Consider the following 19,189-nt stretch of genomic DNA (forward strand, 5'->3'; position numbering starts at 1 on the left):
AACTTGTAAACAAAACAAAAACTTAGAAAAATGACATACAACTAGTAAATTGACATTACGTGTGAAATGAAATAAAAAATTTGTAAATCACACATAAAACTAGTAAATTAATGAAAAAAATGGTAAATTAATGTTGGAGTTGTAATTGGCAAGAAGAACTTGTAAACAAAACAGAAACTTAGAAAAATGACATACAACTAGTAAATTGACATTACGTGTGAAATGAAACAAAACAATGTGTAAATCACACATAAAACTAGTAAATTGATGGAAAAAATGGTAAATTAATGTTGGAGTTGTAATTGGTAAGAAAAACTTGTAAACAAAATAGAAACTTAGAAAAATGACATAGAACTAGTAAATGGACATTAATTGTGAAATGAAACAAAAAATGTGTAAATCACACATAAAATTAGTAAATTGATGGAAAAATGAGTAAATTAATGTTAGAGTTGTAATTTGCACGAAGAACTTATAAACAAAACAAAAACTTAGAAAAATGACATATAACTAGTAAATTGACATTAATTGTGAAATGAAACAAAAAATGTATTAAGCATACATAAAACTAGTAAATTGATAGAAAAATGAGTAAATTAATGTTGAAGTTATAAATTATAAGAAGAACTTGTAAACAAAACAAAAACTTAGAAAAATGACATAAAACTTGTAAATTGACATTAAGTATGAAATGAAACAAAAAATTTGTAAACCACACATAAAACTAGTAAATTAATGGAAAAAAATGGTAAATTAATGTTGGAGTTGTAATTGGCAAGAAGAACTTGTAAACAAAACAAAAACTTAGAAAAATGACATAGAACTTGTAAATTGACATTAAGTGTGAAATAAAACAAAAAATATATAAATCACACATAAAACTAGTAAATTAATGTTCGAGTTGTAAATTGTAAGAAGAACTTGTAAACAAAACAAAAACTTAGAAAAATGACATAGAACTTGTAAATTAACATTAAGTGTGAAATAAAACAAAAAATATGTAAATCGCACATAAAACTAATAAATTAATGAAAAAAATTGGTAAATTAATGTCAGAGTTATAAATTGTAAGAAGAATTTGTAAACAAAACAAAAACTTAGAAAAATGACATAGAACTTGTAAATTAACATTAAGTGTGAAATGAAACAATAAATTTGTAAACCACACATAAAAATAATAAATTAATGTTGAAGTTGTAAATTATATGAAAAACTTGTAAACAAAACAAAAACTTAGAAAAATGACATACAACTAGTAAATTGACATTAATTGTGAAATAAAATAAAAAAATGTGTAAATCGCACATAATACTAATAAATTGATGGAAAAATGGATAAATTAATGATGGAGTTGCAATTGACCATAAGAACTTGTAAACAAAGCAAAAAGTTAGAAAAATGACATAGAACTTGTAAATTGACATTAAGTGTGAAATGAAACAAAAAATGTGTAAATCACACATAAAACTAGTAAATTGATGGAAAAATGAGTAAATTAATGTTGGAATTGTAAATTGTAAGAAGAACTTGTAAACAAAATAAAAACTTAGACAAATGACATAGAACTTGTAAATTGACATTAAGTGTGAAATAAAACAAAAAAATTATAAACCACACATAAAACTAGTAAATTAATGGAAAAATAGGTAAATTAATGTTAGAGTTGTAAATTGTAAGAACTTGTAAACAAAACAAAAACTTGTAAATATTGCATAAAACTTGTAAATCAACATTAACTTGTAAAAGTTTCATAAAACTTGTAAATCACACATAAAATTAGTAAATGTAACCTGGAACTTGAACAAAAAATAGTAATTACCTGCTACTTAGGTAACATGTTATCTATTTATTTAGAATTAATAGTAGAGATTTTTTTTCAAATTTAACAGTCCACGTCTATTACGGCATTAATGCCGTAAATTTAGTTACGACATTATAGAATGACCCCAATTAAATTATCATTATCGTTTGACAGTATAATAATGACAGTATGAAATAAATTGGTAATACAATTTTATAAACATAGTATTTATTGTAATTATATTTAATAAAACATGGATATACTTCTATTCAGGTCCATCCTTCATCCTTGCATCGTCTAAAGTGAAGGTATAATTTTGCATTCTCAAGGGGCCAAAGGTGAAATTAGCAACAAATAAGAAGGTTTAAAGAATGAAAACCTTCGTAGGAGTTTAGACATTATCTATATATGATCTTAGGAGTCTCTTAACTTTTGAATGCTAGAATGTAAGTGAATTATGGCATTGATGTGATGAAAGTCTACGATTCAAATAGGAGTATATATTTACAAAGTTTAAAAGTTCATATTCTAAAATAATACATAACTAATCAATGAATGTCATTTTTTTAAGTGATATTAACTTTCTATACTATCATTTAATAAAATAGGGGAAATTATCACTTCGTCACCTCTATTTTACCTTATATTCATCTAACCATTATAAAATTCTAACATGTTCTATGTACCACATTTCTTTTTAAATTTGTATAAATTAGTCACTTTTGCACTAATATCGTTAAATAATATAAATGAAATGATAATTTTACACTTAAATAAATTAAAAAATCATTTTATCTTATAAAAGTTTTGAAAAAAAATTACAATTATAAAAATACCCCTAAATTTAATAAAAAATAAATCTCAAATAGAGGTGCTTAGCTAACTTTTATTAAATTTAGATTTTGCAAAATTTTAAAAATTATTTTTATTAAAAAACTATAATTTTGTAAAATTTTAATAAAAAATAACTGAATTTATTTATTAAAATTTATAATTTTGCAAAATTTTATTAAAATAACTGAATTTATTTATTAAAAATAAATCCCTAAATTTTAACAATTTAGGGGATTTTTATTAAATCCCAAAATTTTTTAATTATTTTTATAATTATAATTTTCTATTTAAAATATTTTTTATTAAAAATAAAAATTCTAATTTTGGAAATTTTTTATTAAATTTGGGATATTTTTATAATTATAATTTTTTTATTTTTCAAAATTTTATAAGACAGAATGATCTTTTAATTTATTTGGGAGTAAAATTGTCATTTTGTTTAAATTATTTAAGAGTGTTAGTGCAAAAGTGGCTAATTGATACAAATTTAAAAAGAAAGGTGGTATAGAGAACATGTTAGAATTTTGTAGTAATTAGATGAATATAAGATAAAAGAGAGGTAGTGCAATGATAATTTTCCATAAAATAATTTCACAATTGAATAGCTTGTTAATTATCACTAAATTTATATCCCAACATCATAACATTACTCTTCAAAGAAAGTGCAGCTCCCTTTCCACGTTCAGCTACTAATTTACATTAGCCTATTACTGGAAAAGCAATAATCCATTTTTTTACTAAGCAAAATAATAAATAAAGATCGTTTCTGAGTCGCACAATTTTAAAAATAATACCTTCAACAAAGAACCCATATATAATCAAAATTCCAAAGGCTGTGTTTATTTATTTATTCTTCAATGACCACTATAAAAATAATAAATAGTTAGTTGAATTTCAAGTAGAAGGCTAAGAAGAATTGAATTCAGTTTGACCATTCAGATAATCAAGCGAAGGCATTCAACCAAATATTCTAGTATGAAAACAAACGGGGAAAAGGTCTTTGAAATAAAGCTGCTTGAAGATTTTTTGTTCAGTTCAACATTTGACCTCTTTTTTAATTTTTTTTTAATTTAAACATAGCATGACTGGTAATTAAATTTTCTCCTACCCATGTAAGCAGGGTCAAAACTTCAAACCGTAGATCTATTAACCATTGAACCTAATAGATTCTAGAAAATGAATTAGCTAGCACCTACACCTTTTTAACTTAAATATTGAAAAAGACCATTGTTGTTCCTTCTGACATTTACATTAACCCCCCCAACCCCCAAAAAAGAAAAAAGAAAAACAACAAAAACATTCTATCAAATTCTCAGCTCCCATATAAGATTTGGAAATGATTTAAATCTCAAATTAGCATGCAATATGAAGATTTTTGCTGATACCAATGATTAAACACTAAGCTATTCCACATTTGTACAAAAGTAATACAAACAACTGTTTCACCTCTGAGGTGAATGTAACAGGCCAAGGGCTAGCAAAAGTTACATACAAGAACAAGGGACTAAATCTACAACTTCTACAAACATCAAACCTACAAATTGAAAGTATGTTTTATTTCCATTTCCTACTATATTTACATTTCCTTTTCCATTTGTCACACCAAGTAACTGCCTTCCTCCCAGATTTCCATATTCTAAAAAATTTTCGATTATTCAACCAGGCAGAATAATCCTTCCCCGGTTTGCACTCAATAAAGTCAGCTAAATCATCAATATCAGATGAGCTTTGGGAACTGTCTTGTATGCATTTGAGAAAGATCTCACCATTGCAGACTTCTCCTGGGTCCTTTTCTATGCTTATAGAAGATTCCATGTCATTCACGGGACAGGCATTTTCTGAAGTTCTTGTTTGGTTGTCATTGTTTCTTTTGTGTAAACTTGAACGATATCTCTTCCTACAGCAAAACAAAAGAAGAGCAAAAGTGAAAAGATATTAGAGGATAAGTGGTAATACAAGAAATCACAAAATCAAAAGTTACCATAATTTAAAAAAAAAAAAAGATAAGTGGGTGGGCAAAGTCAAAATTCATTTTTTAGCAACATTTTTTTTCCGAAAGGTAAGTGGGAGGGTATAGTCCAAATTCATTTTTTAGCTCCTTAACTCCCCCAGGATTCAAACCCAGGTGGCTAGCCAAATAAGAAACTGAGTCACGCCCTTGGGGCAAAGTTACCATAAATTTGAGTGGGTTGGTTTTCAATAATAATAAAGAAGTTGAGTAAGAATCCAATAACATAAATAAGACAAGCGTTAAAAGTACCTATACATGTAGAAATGTCATGGTCAATTCTAAATTTAAAGAGGGAAAACTATAGTCTGAGATTTACTAAGATAGTATGAGTTAACCCCATACTTAAAGACAAAGTTCTATATTTCTATATAGTTCCCTGAATATTCAAGAAAAATATCAATTGGCTAAAGAATTTCCAACGACTTGCACAGAGCAATTGCACCTGGTAAAGTTTTTCTATTAAAATCTCCAATTGCTAGAATAGCATGCTACATTGTCTGGCAAGATATTGCATGTGACTTGAGAGTCAAGTTTAATTTCCTTATAGCGCTCTTTTCCCATATCAACAGAGTAGTAGTAACCTTTTGGAGTAGAATAAGTTGTAGTCAACAAACTCAAAAATAACAAAGCAAAGTGAAAGCTAAATTCATTTTCCAATAAGGTCATGTTTCCTTTAAAACAAACATAAGAAAAGGTGTGTCCCTGGAATACTTTTTACAACCTGAAAAGCAAAATACAGTGATTCTTTCTTGAGGTGTCAGCAGCATTCTTATAAACCACAGGTTTCAGCAATTTGCAATAAATGTCGAGTTTTATTTTAATATAGGCAGACAGCCAAAAAGTGCACATATGATTGACAAATTTCAAGCTTCTATTGCAAAGAAATGACAGATCATAATGTGGTACTTTATACAATGTACAAAGCTAGATGAACCTGCTTACAAAGGAACACAAATACAAAGTTGATTCTACCTAGAACCATGTCAAATTCAGTACAAGAAAATTACGGATAGCCATGTCCAAGGAAACTGAAACAACACATTCACAACATGCTCAACATCAGTAAGCAGAAGACAATGACGTACCCCAAGTACAACTTCTGAATGTTATGAAATTTTGAAGCAATTTTGTTGCTGGTCCTCTGCACCCGTAAAGCCTGCAGCATTAACTCATAATTTTAAAATAGGGTAGATACAGCAAAGGTGAACTTTACAAAGTGATCTGGGAAGGCATAAGCACACCTTTCTGATTTTATCTGAAGATTTAGATGAAACAGATCCCAATCCAGAATTGGACGGCAATGACAGCGCATCTAAATCACCCTCTTCAAAAACAAATAAATTTAACAAGGACATCATTGTAAATATGCACTCCTTAACTAAGAAATCAAGCCTGCTAACATAACTTGATGATAGCAAGCCTGAAAAATGGAGAAGCATCCATTTCGACTCCTTATGCCTTGTTGGGTGAGCTTTCATCATTTCAGTTATGAACTTCTGAATCGGTAAATGTAAATCATATTGTTGAAAGCCACCAACAAGATGCACTAAAAAATCATATTCCTTGTGTAACAAAACATCCTGCAAGGTTTTTAGACAACCAGAGCTGCTACCACGCCTTAAACACCAAACAGCTTGTGACATCGAACTAGTCATTAACTTCAATATCGAAGCAAGAAGAAGTATTTCTTCAGGATTTCCACCCTCATTACACAATTTAGTACCACACATATCATCAGAAGAGCCTCTAATTACTATGGAAGTTAATACTGACAAGCTTTTATCTTCAAATGTTTTATCAAAAAGGTATAAACTTTCCCTCGCATATGCAATAGTATCCAGCAAGTCAAATTTAGATCTATTGTTTACGTAAGAATCCCAGTAAACATATAACTTGGTAACTACATGATTAATCATGTTCCTAGTGACCGGCTGAAGATAAGACTCATATGTTAGCCGACTACTCCCAAGCATACATGATTTAAGAGTTGAACAGTTACTACCTATAGGATCACCGACCATATCTAAGCTTGGCATGTGTCTAGCATACAAAATGATTGACCTTTCAAATGCTGTTAGGTAATCTGTGATTGTAATATCTGGTTCCAAATGCTTAGAACGCATGCCTATACCTACGGCTTCAGCTACCAATAGAATCAGATATGCCTGAAACATTTTTGGTGCAGAAAGCATGATGGGGTTCTGAAGCAAGGATAAGGATGCAGTCAAGCTCATATTTGGAATCCTGTAATCATTTTCATGCTGCCAAACTAATCTGTTGAGGAAACCTTCAAATGATTGCTCAATGGAAAATGATCTGATAAAATGAGCAGCAATCACCTCCAACACAGTTCCAATATTGCCATGAGCAAAGTGGCAACTGAATAGCACTTTACTTGTGGAAGATGCAGAATCAATTAACAGAAAGCACTCTTGCAATGATTTATGCATCAAAAGCTCATCTGTAAATACCTCGAGCAATGCACTCACAACAGATTGATTGGAAGATCCCGGCAAACACAGATGTGTGTATTCACAAGGAACCAACTTTGGGAAGCTGACAGACAATTCCGTTTTCTCATTTCCCCGACTCACTTCCACTGAAATCAATCTACTAAGTATCAAAAGTAGAACTTGGCCATTTTGTATCAAAACGTTTTGGTCAGACACCCACGACAAGGTCAAAATAACCATACAACACCTCAAAAGCAGGGTTAGCTCTTCAATGTAAGCCGACAAATGCAAACCCGAAAAACCTTGACCTTGTTCATAAGCATAGAACAACTGATTAAACCTACTATCACATTCTTTGAACAAAACATTAGAAAGGCTACAGATTTCATCAAACTTAACAACGAAACCACACACATTGAACTCTTCATTGGACAAATTTACTGTGTCATTCAACGACAAGCGATTCAATAGGTAATATAAACTCTTCAAAATTGGCGGCTTTAAACCCTGAAATTTAAGACACTTAAACAATTTATAAACCGAATATCTATCAATTTATCAGAAATACATATGGCTGCGCAAGCAAAAGGTACCTGTTGAGAGCGAATTTGGGAAATTAGGGTTTGGAATATACGAGGTGGAGTCGCAAAGGTACTTTCACTTTGAATATTATTCCTCTCCTCCTTGTTCTTCCTCGTATACTTGAGCTTTTTGGCTGCCATGTCAGAATCTTCTACAGTGTAAAATGAAATCTGGCATCATAACTGGCTCAGTGTTAGGAAAATTTTTGTCTCGATATGGCAGCTAAAAAGCCGAAGAATAAAGCACTTTAGTAGCATTTTTGAAGCAAAAGAAGAATAAATATAATAAAAATAAAATCACCTACATGCTCTTAATCTTATGCTTCAAAGCCTTGCACATGCTTCAGAACTTGAAAGGCATCAAATGACCGATTGGGAATTACTGCAGATTTTTCCCAGACAACAAAATGGCAGTGAGAAACGATAATAATAGGAGCATTTTCTTTTTCGTTTAATCCAATCTTCTCATTTAAGAACTAAAAGCTTAAAAAATAAAATTGGACAAAGAAAACAATAACAGAACTCACGGCAGCGCTACGAGAAGCTATCGACGGCGCGGCTACGAGCAGCGGCGTCGGCTCGTTGGTGACTGGTGTGAGGAGTGCGTTGCGCTGCCGTTTTGTGTAAAATTTCAATCCATTTTTTCATTTTTCAATTTCCTCTTCAGTGGAAAACCGGACGGTCTTCCGGTTCGTCTCGTATCGAACCGGACGAAAACGATTGTTTTCCAAAGTTTCAAGCCAATAGATTTCTTTTGGGTTTTGGCAAACTCGAACCAAATTGAACCGAAAATGTTGGTACGACTCGGTTCATTGAGCTCGAATGAGGTTTCTTGAGAGACATTAGAAAGCAAAGAAAGATTCCGTTGCTTCTATTAAAATCTGGATTTTGCTAAAATACAGCTGTTGTAATAGTTAATTATCCTTAAAAAATCAAGTCAGTCTCACCACTTATTATTACTGTTCACATGATTTTGAAGAAAATGTAAGTTACGGTAATTATAACTTAGCAGCTCTCTTAAAATTTATTTCATCATTATTATTTAATTTTCACACGTACCATATTAGATTTATTTGAATTTTAAATTAATATATTGATAAATGAATACAATTTTATTCTTGAAATGTCAAATTCTATTGCTACGAAAGTATTAATATAAATTTCATAACGATACAAGTGTTTTAAAGAATTTTTAAAAAAACACAGCGTCAGAAAATATAAATTTAAGTAATTGGCTCAAATAGTAAGAATTAAGGAGCATTTATCAGCAAGACTATATTACTAATTCCGAAGGAAGTAGAGAGTGTCAAAATGTAAGCTAAGAAATACATATGACTCGAAAATTTTGAAGATTTGTACTCTGAAATGAAAATGCATAAATGCCCAAACAAGAATACACAAAGGCAACAACAAAATTATACATGCATAATATACTACAAAATTAATTTAGCCGCTGATGAATTAATTAATCCCAATACTGGCTGGCGATATTGGAAGTCATATCCTCATAAGCCTTGATTGTGTCGCATGGAGTGAGCTGACGAACGAGTGCTGTGGAAACAGAAGCTGGTGATGATAGCTCTCTTTGGTGCATTTTCTGATGCTGTGATATTACTGCTTCAGGCTTTTCATCAACGTGATCTCTCTTTAGGGTCTCGGCTGAAAGAATGGGCTTTGAGCTCGCAGTGCCGTCGCCGCCGTTGACGGATGATGCCGGTGGACGAGGGTAAAAGAAATCAGTAGGAAAGAAATAATACTGAAGGCCAGCCATGAAATGATCAAGAAAATGAAAAATATACGATAAGTTTCTGGAACAGAATGAAGATTTGTTATGTTTTGTTGTATGTATTATTAATCAGGTGATCTTGTTCTTTATTTATATGTAATCCAAACATATGACCGTGGGGTTCAAGCCTTCAAGAAGGTCAATGCCTTGCGCGTAGGATTTGGATTTGAATATTGTCATAATGATATTAATTAATTTCAAGTTGTTGTGTATTGACCACTCTTTACCATTAGAATAGAAGCTTCTTCATTGTAATGAAAGGTCTTATACCTCGTAGGAAGCCCACCTGCCATAATATTTGTTTTAAAAACACGCTCTCCAGCCACCAATAGCTTTCATCATTTTACAGTGTAAATTTTCATTTTGAATATATATGACGATATATTGCGTACCTTAATTATTAAAAATATAATTAATGAAGAAACTTGTTTTCATTTCTTAAAATAAAATATTATACACTGAGAATTATTTATAGATGCAGAGGCTACATTTTTTCAAAGATTACATATGTGAATACGGAAGGAAATGTGTCAATCCGTTCGACGCGGATCGTGTCTTTGACAAGTACAGATTATCCTTTTGACAAGTACAGATTATGTCTTTGAAAGTTTCCTTCAATGTCGTTTTATTTGACACTCTCAACAATTAACTCGAATAGTCCACTTGGTTTGGCCCTTGTAATGGAAGAGAGAGAGGAGGTCTCAAGAGGGAGAAATTATTTAATTTATAATTGCTTTACTTGCGTATATATAGGGTGGATGTAATGAGGGCGAGCGAAAATGAGGGCCAAAAAAAAAAAGATATTTACTGTAAATTAGCAAAATGGGGTTGTTAATCTTTTAATCTATAAGGAAATAACTAACCTAAATTAAGAATTAAGTAGAGGAAAGAATACAATAGGTATGTTCATATATCTCTTTTTGCACTAAAAGAAGTATTGAAATGATTTTTCTATGATACTGTATGAACTTTTATAATATCGATCATGGATGGAATCGTTATGAACGGTTTGGATTAAATGTTTTTATCACTACCATGGATTTAAATATATAGAGATGATAATATAAAATTGATTACTTCGTCTTTCTGTGCATGTCATTAAATGTTTTTGAAACATCTGATGTTTTTTTTTTTCTACAATGACATTGGATTATGAATTTCAATTGTTGCTATAAACAATCAACTATATATAACTCTTTTTCAGTTTATAGTTGTGATTTTTTAAGTAAAGTTGTGGTATATCTGTTTTGCTTTCGAATTCATTGTCAAAATTAATTACTCATTTTTATAATTGAAACAATTTTATAGTTTTAAATTCTTAGTTTTATTCATTGCCCTTTTTTTTTTTTTTTTGAAATTACTCTTAGGCAAATATTGGGTTGAATCGTTGTTGCAATATTTACTAATTTAGCAACTTTTTCTAGTAAAGAGGAGAGAGTAAGATGATAAACTAAGATTGAGTGTTTTAACATTAAAAATACAAATTTTTTTAAAGAAAAATATTGAAGTTTAGATAGACTACTCTTTTTCGTTTTAGAGATTTACTTAATCAATAAAATAATAGATAAATTAAATTTTAAATAATTAAAATCAGAAAATTATCTAACTAACTTTTAATTATGTAAACTTTTGATTAAATTTAACAGTACATATTTATACTACTATTGATGTTGCAATTTAAATTACAGCATTATAAAATGACCATTATTTAAAGATAAATTCGAGCATGTATGGCAGGAAAGCTCAGTCCAGGGAAGCGCAAGTGTTATTGGACATATTTTTTAAATACCCGGACTGGACTCATATTTTACCTAAAAAGCTCAATTTTGTCCGAGAAAACTGATAAATGTGTAAAAAATTAAAAATTAAATTTATTTTAATTAAAAATATACTTTTTAATATTTATTTAACCCACTTATGACTAAAGTTATGATTTTTTAATCCCAAATTTTAAAACTTAATTTAATAAAAATAAAATTTTACAGATTATAAATTTGTAGAACATAATTAAAAAAAAATGTAAAACATGACATCTAAGCTTTGTAAGAAAAAGCTCGGCTAAAAGGGGCCCAACCCGACCCCGGTGTTAAAAGAATTGTTCAACCTGGGCTCGGGCTTTTCCACTCCCAGCTCGAGCTCAAGGTTTTGCTTTGGAGTGGAGCTATTGGCACCCCTCTAAGTTCTTGAAAAAACCTCTTTTTCTGAGTGCACCGCTTAAATATTTTTTATATATACATCAATTCTCAAAAGTCACATTTTAATTCCAAAATTACCCTCATCACTTTACCCTTTTTTCTTTTTTTAGGTTTTAAATTCTCATCCTTCAGATTTATATTTAGAACTTATTTATTTGTATCCATTCATTTCTCAAAACTAATCTTATTGATTTAATCTACAATAAATCGATTCATTTTTTCTTTTCTAATTTTAAATTTTATCCCCAACTACTGATTTTCAATCCAATCTCCTACTCTGCACATTTAAAAAAAAATTATATAATTCGATCTAGTTAGCTAGTATAAAAAATCACAAAAAAGTATATTTTCTTATATCTATCACAAGATCAAAAGAATGTGGGAAGCATAACAGAGAAAGAGGTGAATCAGCTGCTGAAGAGTAGATGTTGTTATGGAGTTTTAATTACTTAAATGTTTAGATTTTTTTTTTTGCTTTTAAAGGGTATTTATTTTTATTATTATAGTGACTTGATGACACTCTAGTGGGTTTCATTTCAATTTCAATTTGAAGTATTTGCTAGTTAAAAAAAACAAAAATTGTTGCAGTTGCCGCCGAGGGGGAGGGGTTGTTCATTTGTTAAAGATGACGAAGGGGGTTAATTTCAGAAATAAACCAGGGTTTCAAATCACGCGCATTCATCAATTTATTTTGGGGTGTGGCAAGAAAAGGAGTTTTTTAAAGAAAGTAGTGGTGTGCCAATAGCACCACTCTTTGCTTTGCCATCCCTAGTTATATCTTAACATTTGAGTCATGACATCACAACATAGGCTTAAGTTTGTAGAACTAGAACAGGCCTAGCCTAAAATCAATATCTGGCCCGTATCTATGACTGTAGCCTAATCCAAGAAAAAGAAAGCCCAATCGAGAAACAGCCCAAGCCAAATCCCCTAAAAATTCACACACTCTCTCAGTAACTCCAGCACCTTCGTCCCTAAACCCCAAAACCCTAACTCCTATAAAATCCTCATTTTTGCAACACATATATATATCTTCCCTTTAGCCACCTCCATCTTGAACCCTAATAAACCCCCAAAACCTATCACACTCACACACTCACACATCATGACTGAAGTTGAGCTCTCCCGCTCTGAGAAGAAAAAACACAAAAAGAAATCATCATCAGCATCAGCCAACGCAAAAAATGACGCCGCGGCCCTCACCACTGACACCGCTGACGCCGACGACAACAACGCCACCGCCAAAGACTTCATCATCAAGCCCCAGAGCTTCACTCCCTCTATCGACACCTCTCAGTGGCCGATTCTCTTGAAGAACTACGACCGCCTCAATGTACGAACCGGACACTACACGCCTCTTCCCAACGGTTACTCCCCTCTCAAGCGCCCTCTCGTCGACTACATCAGGTACGGCATCATCAATCTCGACAAACCCGCTAACCCATCTTCCCACGAGGTCGTCGCCTGGATTAAACGCATCTTGCGTGTCGAAAAGACTGGCCACAGCGGGACTTTGGATCCCAAAGTGACAGGTAACCTCATTGTCTGTATCGATAGAGCCACCCGCCTTGTTAAGTCTCAGCAAGGTGCTGGGAAAGAGTACGTTTGTGTTGCTAGATTGCATGATAAAGTGCCCGATGTTGCCAAAGTGGCTCGGGCGCTTGAGGCTTTAACTGGGGCTGTTTTTCAGAGACCGCCGTTGATCTCTGCCGTGAAAAGGCAACTTAGGATTAGGACTATATATGAAAGTAAGTTGCTTGAGTATGATGTGGATAGGCATTTGGTTGTGTTTTGGATTTCCTGTGAGGCGGGTACATATGTGAGGACTATGTGTGTGCATTTGGGTTTGATTCTTGGCGTTGGTGGGCATATGCAGGAGTTGAGGAGGGTTAGGTCTGGGATTTTGGGGGAGAATGATAATATGGTAACTATGCATGATGTGATGGATGCGCAATGGTTGTATGATAACTATAGGGATGAGGCTTACCTGAGGAGGGTGATTATGCCGCTTGAAGTGCTTTTGACTAGTTATAAGAGGTTGGTTGTGAAGGACACAACTGTGAATGCTATTTGTTATGGAGCCAAGTTGATGATTCCTGGGTTGTTGAGGTTTGAGAATGACATTGAAGTCGGTGAGGAAGTTGTTTTGATGACTACTAAGGGGGAGGCTGTTGCTTTGGGGATTGCGGAGATGACTACTGCTGTGATGGCAACATGTGATCATGGTGTGGTGGCGAGGATCAAGAGGGTGGTGATGGATAGGGATACATATCCGAGAAAATGGGGTTTGGGACCGAGGGCTTCTATGAAGAAGAAATTGATTGCTGAAGGGAAGTTAGATAAGCATGGGAAGCCGAATGAGAAAACACCTCTAGAGTGGGCAAGAAATGTGGTTTTGCCACCTGGAGGGGATTCTGTGGTCGCTAGCCTTGCGGCTGCAGCTGAACAGACTGTAGCTGAGAAAGAGACTGCTGATGTGAAAAAGCGCAAATTAGATGCAAGTAGTGATAGCCCTGCTTTGAATGCTAAAAAAGCTAAAGTTGAAGAGGTAGTAGAGGTTGAGAAGGAAGAAACTGTGAAGGTGAAGAAGGTGAAGGAAGACGAGGCTGAGGAAGTTGAAGTTGAGGAAAAAGAAAAGAAGAAGAAGAAAAAGAAGGACAAAGAGAATGGTGGTGCAGACACAGAGGTGGTGGAAAAGACTGAGAAGGTGAAGGCAAAGAAGCACAAAGACAAGGATGAAGTTGGCTCACCCGAAACAGAGAAGTCTGAGAAGAAGAAAAAGAAGAAGAAAGACAAAGAAGTCGAGGAGGCAAAGGGTGTTGACAATGGTGAAAATGTTGAAGCTGATAAAAGTGAGAAAAAGAAAAAGAAGAAAAAGAAGAATAAAGATGCAGAAGACCAGGAGTAGATGACATAGTTTGTATTTTTTTTTTTCTGTGCTTATTGTACTGCATTTTAAAATGTCTCTTTATTAGCTTTTGTAATTTTCTTTTAGCCAAGTTTTCAGTTGAAAACAATTTTCTAGTCAAGTTATGCAGAATGAAATGTCTTCCTTGGCAAAATCATTTTTTGTATACTTCATCTTTGTTTGTCTGCGCTGCAGTGGGTCTGATATTCCACCGCGTCTGTTACATTTTCAACTTCAATTGATGGTCGGTGGTGTTTGTCGTTTGCTTTCCTTGGTTAAGTATTTAGATTCCTTGTGTAAAGGGGACTGATGGTTAAGGACTAAATGAACATGTGTTTTATGCAGCATGACAATTAGATTTATTTTTTGATGGCTTTCTACTAGTTTTCAATTTTCAGCATAGCAAGATGAAGCAAAGGAAAGTGCTTCAAAAAACTAGTGATGGTTTGCGAACAAAAGGAATATTTATGTGCAGCCAAGTGCTGGGAAACTTATGTGATTCATGAAAGTGTGCTAACCAGGCCTTCTGAAAGTTTATTTGAGCCATTGGGCCTTGGCCTGGTGGTTGGGCTTGTGAGGACAGCAGTTCAAGTTCTCATAAAAACATTGTGGGGCTAAATATTTATAAGTTTTTCTCATGCGAGTGGAGTAGGGACATCTCTCGTCTGTGAGGGTTATTTATGTATGTACTCCATATAATTTAATGTAATAATGTAAATCTCAGTTATGTATGTCTGATTTTAAATATTAGTGTAATATCTGTTATATAGCAATTGTAAATATTTGTGCAATACAGTAATCTGATGTGTAACCAGTATTTAAAAAAAAAAAAGTTTATTTGGGAGCATGTGTTGGCTCAAATTAAAAACTAATGCTCTTTTGTTTAATTCTGGCTTTGTATTCAAGCCTGTTATATTAGTATTTTTTAAAATTATAAACTTAATTAGGAAAGCATCTCGGTAGAGGGACAGTAGGTGCAGCAAATTGGAATAGGGTTAAGGAGATTGGCAGAGTTACCGGAGGAGGTTGAATCTTTCTGTCCATTTTCTCCTTTTAAGAACTAGCCAAAGTCAACATTATCAACAAATCCAATTTCAAATGGACTATGATTATAACTTGGAAGATGGACTTTAATGGATTATATTAAGGTAGGTTTTGACAGACTTATCATATTAAGGGATGTCTCGATTTTTAATAGATTATATGAAGATGAATTTCGATAGATTGACTACATTAAGACAAGTCTCTAGAGATTTTTAATTATAATCTTACTAAAATATAATGTAAGTGTTAAAAAAATTACTAATATGAATAAAATAATGATTTTTTTAATACTTAAAAGGTTTTGAAAAGAATTTTTTTTTAATACTAAAAACTAGGACTTTTTAGTTTTATCATACAAGAATTGAGATCCTAAATATAGAATTATTTTTGGAAACATATTTACATGCTCTTTCAGAGATTAGTTTATGTTATATTTTTCACAAGCAAAAAAGTTAATTAAACTTTATGATTATTTACTTTATAAAAAAAATTATACAAGCATTCGTTTTTTGAAAAACTAATTTAAAAGATAAAATTAAGAAAAATTTTGGTTTTGTAAAAACTAATTATAAAAAAAAAGTTATAAAACTAGTTAAAGAAAATGATGTAAAATTAAATTTAAAGCAAAATGATAAATGTGGAATTAATTATTTTTTTCAACTGTGATTTTTCTTTTCAAAAAAATTAAGAAAATAAATTTCCCGGGTTAGGTAGAATCGGATCCCTACCCGGGAACTATCCAAGCGACCAAGACGCGGTACCTCTCCAAGTGAAGTTGGTGAAGAGATACTCTCTTACGAGCTGAAATGTAGAGACGAAAATGGAACCCATTGCAAAACGCTAGGCTGTCAGCTAATTCAATTGCATTGAAATTCCCTTCAAGGGGTAAAAAAAAAAAAGGAACCGAAGCCTTTTTATCCCAAATTTCAACTGGGGATTAATAGCCAACTAAATAATGGCATTTGTCAGGTACATGCTTGTTTCCAAAATTCATTTTTCTTACGTGATATATGCCAAGTGTTTGATTAAATGCTTACGAGACATGTTATTGCGTATGTAATGCTTTTATTGGCTAGTTTTTTTCTTAATTTTTTTTCGTTGAATGGATATGTTCTGCAGGTATTGCATTTGCTTGCTGCCTATGAATTTGTTTGATTCTTTCTGTTAAGCGGTGGCGGTGGCGGTGGCGGTGTTGTGTTTTTTCAGTAACTAACTTGGATAAATGTCTGACGTGTAACTCTATTTTAAAATAGTTATGGAGAGGTGCTTAAAAAGAAAATTGCCGCCAAATTGCGATGGGAAAGTAGATGCTTGTGAGTCAACTGAAGTCAAAATTGATTTGCCAGAAATTCCTACCGATCCTGGTCTGTGACCTCTTATTTCCGATTATAATGTTAGCATTCAATACCAAGTTCGGAAAGCACATCTGCAGAGGGGTCCTTGTCAGCCTAGAGACCATAATTTCCCCTTCAAAAGATTTGGAGAGTTCAAAGGCGCTTTGTGCCTGCTTGGTTTAATGAATTTCGGACTTGGTTAAAATACAGCGTAACGAAAGATGCTGCATTTTGCCTATATTGCTATCTGTTCAAACCAGAAAATGGTGATCAAGTGGGAGGGGATTCTTTTGCCAGTAAAGAAATTTCAAACTGGAAAAAGAAGGAAAGTTTGTGAAACATGTTGGAGGCCTTAAGTTCTCATAACCAAACTTGGGGTAAGTGTGAAGAATTAATGAAGCAAAACCAACGTATTCAGGTGTGTTTCTCTAAACCAATGTTAAATGCTGCTATTGACTGTGTCTGATTTCTTTTGCAACAATGACTTGCATTTTGCTTTGAGGATGAATTTAAGATTCATCGACCAAGATAGTTTTCAAGATTCAAGCTACCAAGGAGTTTTCCAAAAAAAATTTCGGGGCCATTTTCCTTGAGCTTCCACAATTTCTTGCCGTTCAAAATGAGGATATCAAAGCTTTTTCCTTGAAGAACTCCTTAAAAGCTTAAATTGACATCACAGGGATCCAAAAAGGTGTTGTAAGTACTGCTTTAACTGAAACTGTAAGTGTTACCGTTTTCTATTTTAATTGATGAGTCTTTTGACTTGGAGGAGCAAATGATTGTGATTATCCGTTACCTAGACAAAAAGGTCAAGTGATTGAGCTGGTTCTTGCCCCCCTAATATTCTCTGCACCACCACACTGCCACCCTTTGATCACCAGCCTCACCTGATCAGGCATGTGGCATTCGCAAATGCAAACTCTAGTTCCAGTGATGTTTCATTTGTGGCCCAGCCCTTGTTGCGCCTACATGCAGCCTCCACACTGGCGCAACATCCTTCTTTTGGCTGATTTGACGCTCCTGCAGCCCCTTGCCGATCGTGTCACTCTGACCTCATCCCTTCTCAACCCACTACATGTAGTCAGCCCACGGCCCCTCACATAAAACCTTTGCAGCCCCCTCACTCAACCAATAAGCCACTTGTGTCAGCCACCTTTCGTGGCTGTGCCCCACTGCTAATGAGAATCCCTCTGGTGTGGTCACCCAAACCCGTTACCCCAACTCAAACCCACCAAATTGTTGCCCCTCCAATGCCCTCAAGCCATCAAACGCTTCTACACTCAACCCAGTTAACATCTTAACCCTAATGCCGCTTCTAGACCTCCAAAATCCTTTGTTGATGCTGTGGCTGGTTTTGCAACTCCTTCAATCCCTTTTAAGCCGGTCCGATTACATAGAGGTGAACCTGCTGTTCTTTTCTCTGCTGAGGAAGTTCGGGATATCGCTAAGCTTTTAAACTGGCTCTTGTTGGCAAGTTTTCATTTGGCCGCCCTCCTATGGATGCCATGGGCGATGAAAGACTCAATAGATCAAAAAGTTGACTTATTATCGTGTTGAGTTATTCAATAGTGTTCTAGACATTCAACTTAAAGAGCTAAATAGTCGTCTTGACGAGAGAAAAGAGAAACGTTGAGTTCCTTATTTGTTGGCGTGTTTATCTCCTAATGACTCATTTGCTGCTTCCTATAAGGAAAAGCTTATAATCTTTGCAGGATTTTATCCAAAAGAATTTTCTGCTATAGAGATCATGGCACTTAACGTCAACCTGACACTGACATCTTGGACATGCAATCTAGCCCTGAATTTTCAGAATTGAAAGGGATTCGTGATCTTGCAAAGAAATTGGTTGAGACTGAAAAGGATAAGGTATATTCCTCAGTTTATTCACTGGTCACTTTGGCTTTGATTCTAAGGTTGGCTATTCACTGGTCACTTTGGCTTTGATTCTTCCAGTCGTCACTGTTACTGTAGAGAGAGCATTATCAGCTACTAATTTTTCGAAGACTGAATTGCGGAATGAGATTGGAGAGCAGTGGATAAAAGATAACCTAGTTGTATATATTGAACAAGATGTATTTAGAAGTATTTTAAATGATGCTGTTATAGAACAATTTCAAAACATGAAAATGTGTTGAGAGCCATTGTAAATGATTGAACAAAGCTGCTATGATTCAATATCAGAGTTTTAGTATTCAGCTTTTGCATTTTGAAGTTGTTCCTTTGGTTGGATTCTTGGTTTTGT

General features: G+C 33.4%; 2 protein-coding genes across 5 annotated transcripts; one reads left to right on the forward strand and one right to left on the reverse strand.

Moving 5' to 3' along the window:
- Nucleotides 1–4,026: 4,026 nt before the first annotated feature.
- LOC102608095 (uncharacterized) lies at nt 4,027–8,566 on the reverse strand. 4 transcript variants are annotated; one of them, XM_025092650.2, is made up of 6 exons: nt 8,208–8,566; nt 7,986–8,062; nt 7,693–7,829; nt 5,888–7,606; nt 5,732–5,802; nt 4,027–4,532 (listed from the first exon to the last, which is right to left on the reverse strand). In XM_025092650.2, the coding sequence occupies exons 3-6, from the start codon at nt 7,819–7,821 to the stop codon at nt 4,190–4,192; spliced, it is 2,262 nt and encodes a 753-aa protein (XP_024948418.2). In that variant the 5' UTR covers nt 7,822–7,829; nt 7,986–8,062; nt 8,208–8,566; the 3' UTR covers nt 4,027–4,189. The 4 variants fall into 4 exon arrangements, with proteins under 4 accessions (XP_024948418.2, XP_006491561.2, XP_006491560.2 ...); XM_006491498.4 differs by having other exon boundaries at nt 7,693–7,832; XM_006491497.4 differs by having other exon boundaries at nt 7,693–7,851.
- Nucleotides 8,567–12,629: 4,063 nt separating this feature from the next.
- LOC102608573 (H/ACA ribonucleoprotein complex subunit 4) lies at nt 12,630–14,832 on the forward strand. The gene has a single exon (XM_006491499.4). The coding sequence runs from the start codon at nt 12,767–12,769 to the stop codon at nt 14,567–14,569; it is 1,803 nt and encodes a 600-aa protein (XP_006491562.2). The 5' UTR covers nt 12,630–12,766; the 3' UTR covers nt 14,570–14,832.
- Nucleotides 14,833–19,189: the final 4,357 nt, after the last annotated feature.

The sequence above is a fragment of the Citrus sinensis genome, chromosome 9 (genome assembly GCF_022201045.2).
Source record: "Citrus sinensis cultivar Valencia sweet orange chromosome 9, DVS_A1.0, whole genome shotgun sequence".
Taxonomy (NCBI): domain Eukaryota; kingdom Viridiplantae; phylum Streptophyta; class Magnoliopsida; order Sapindales; family Rutaceae; genus Citrus; species Citrus sinensis.

Excerpts from the sequence above, each read along its gene's own strand:
- LOC102608095 (XM_025092650.2), bottom strand. The coding sequence starts at position 7,821 with ATGGCAGCCAAAAAGCTCAAGTATACGAGGAAGAACAAGGAGGAGAGG. Across the intron at positions 7,607-7,692 it reads CCCAAATTCGCTCTCAACAG|GGTTTAAAGCCGCCAATTTT; the intron begins GTACCTTTTGCT and ends CTTAAATTTCAG. Across the intron at positions 4,533-5,731 it reads ATTCAGAAGTTGTACTTGGG|GAAGAGATATCGTTCAAGTT; the intron begins GTACGTCATTGT and ends GTTTTGCTGTAG.
- LOC102608573 (XM_006491499.4), top strand. The coding sequence starts at position 12,767 with ATGACTGAAGTTGAGCTCTCCCGCTCTGAGAAGAAAAAACACAAAAAG.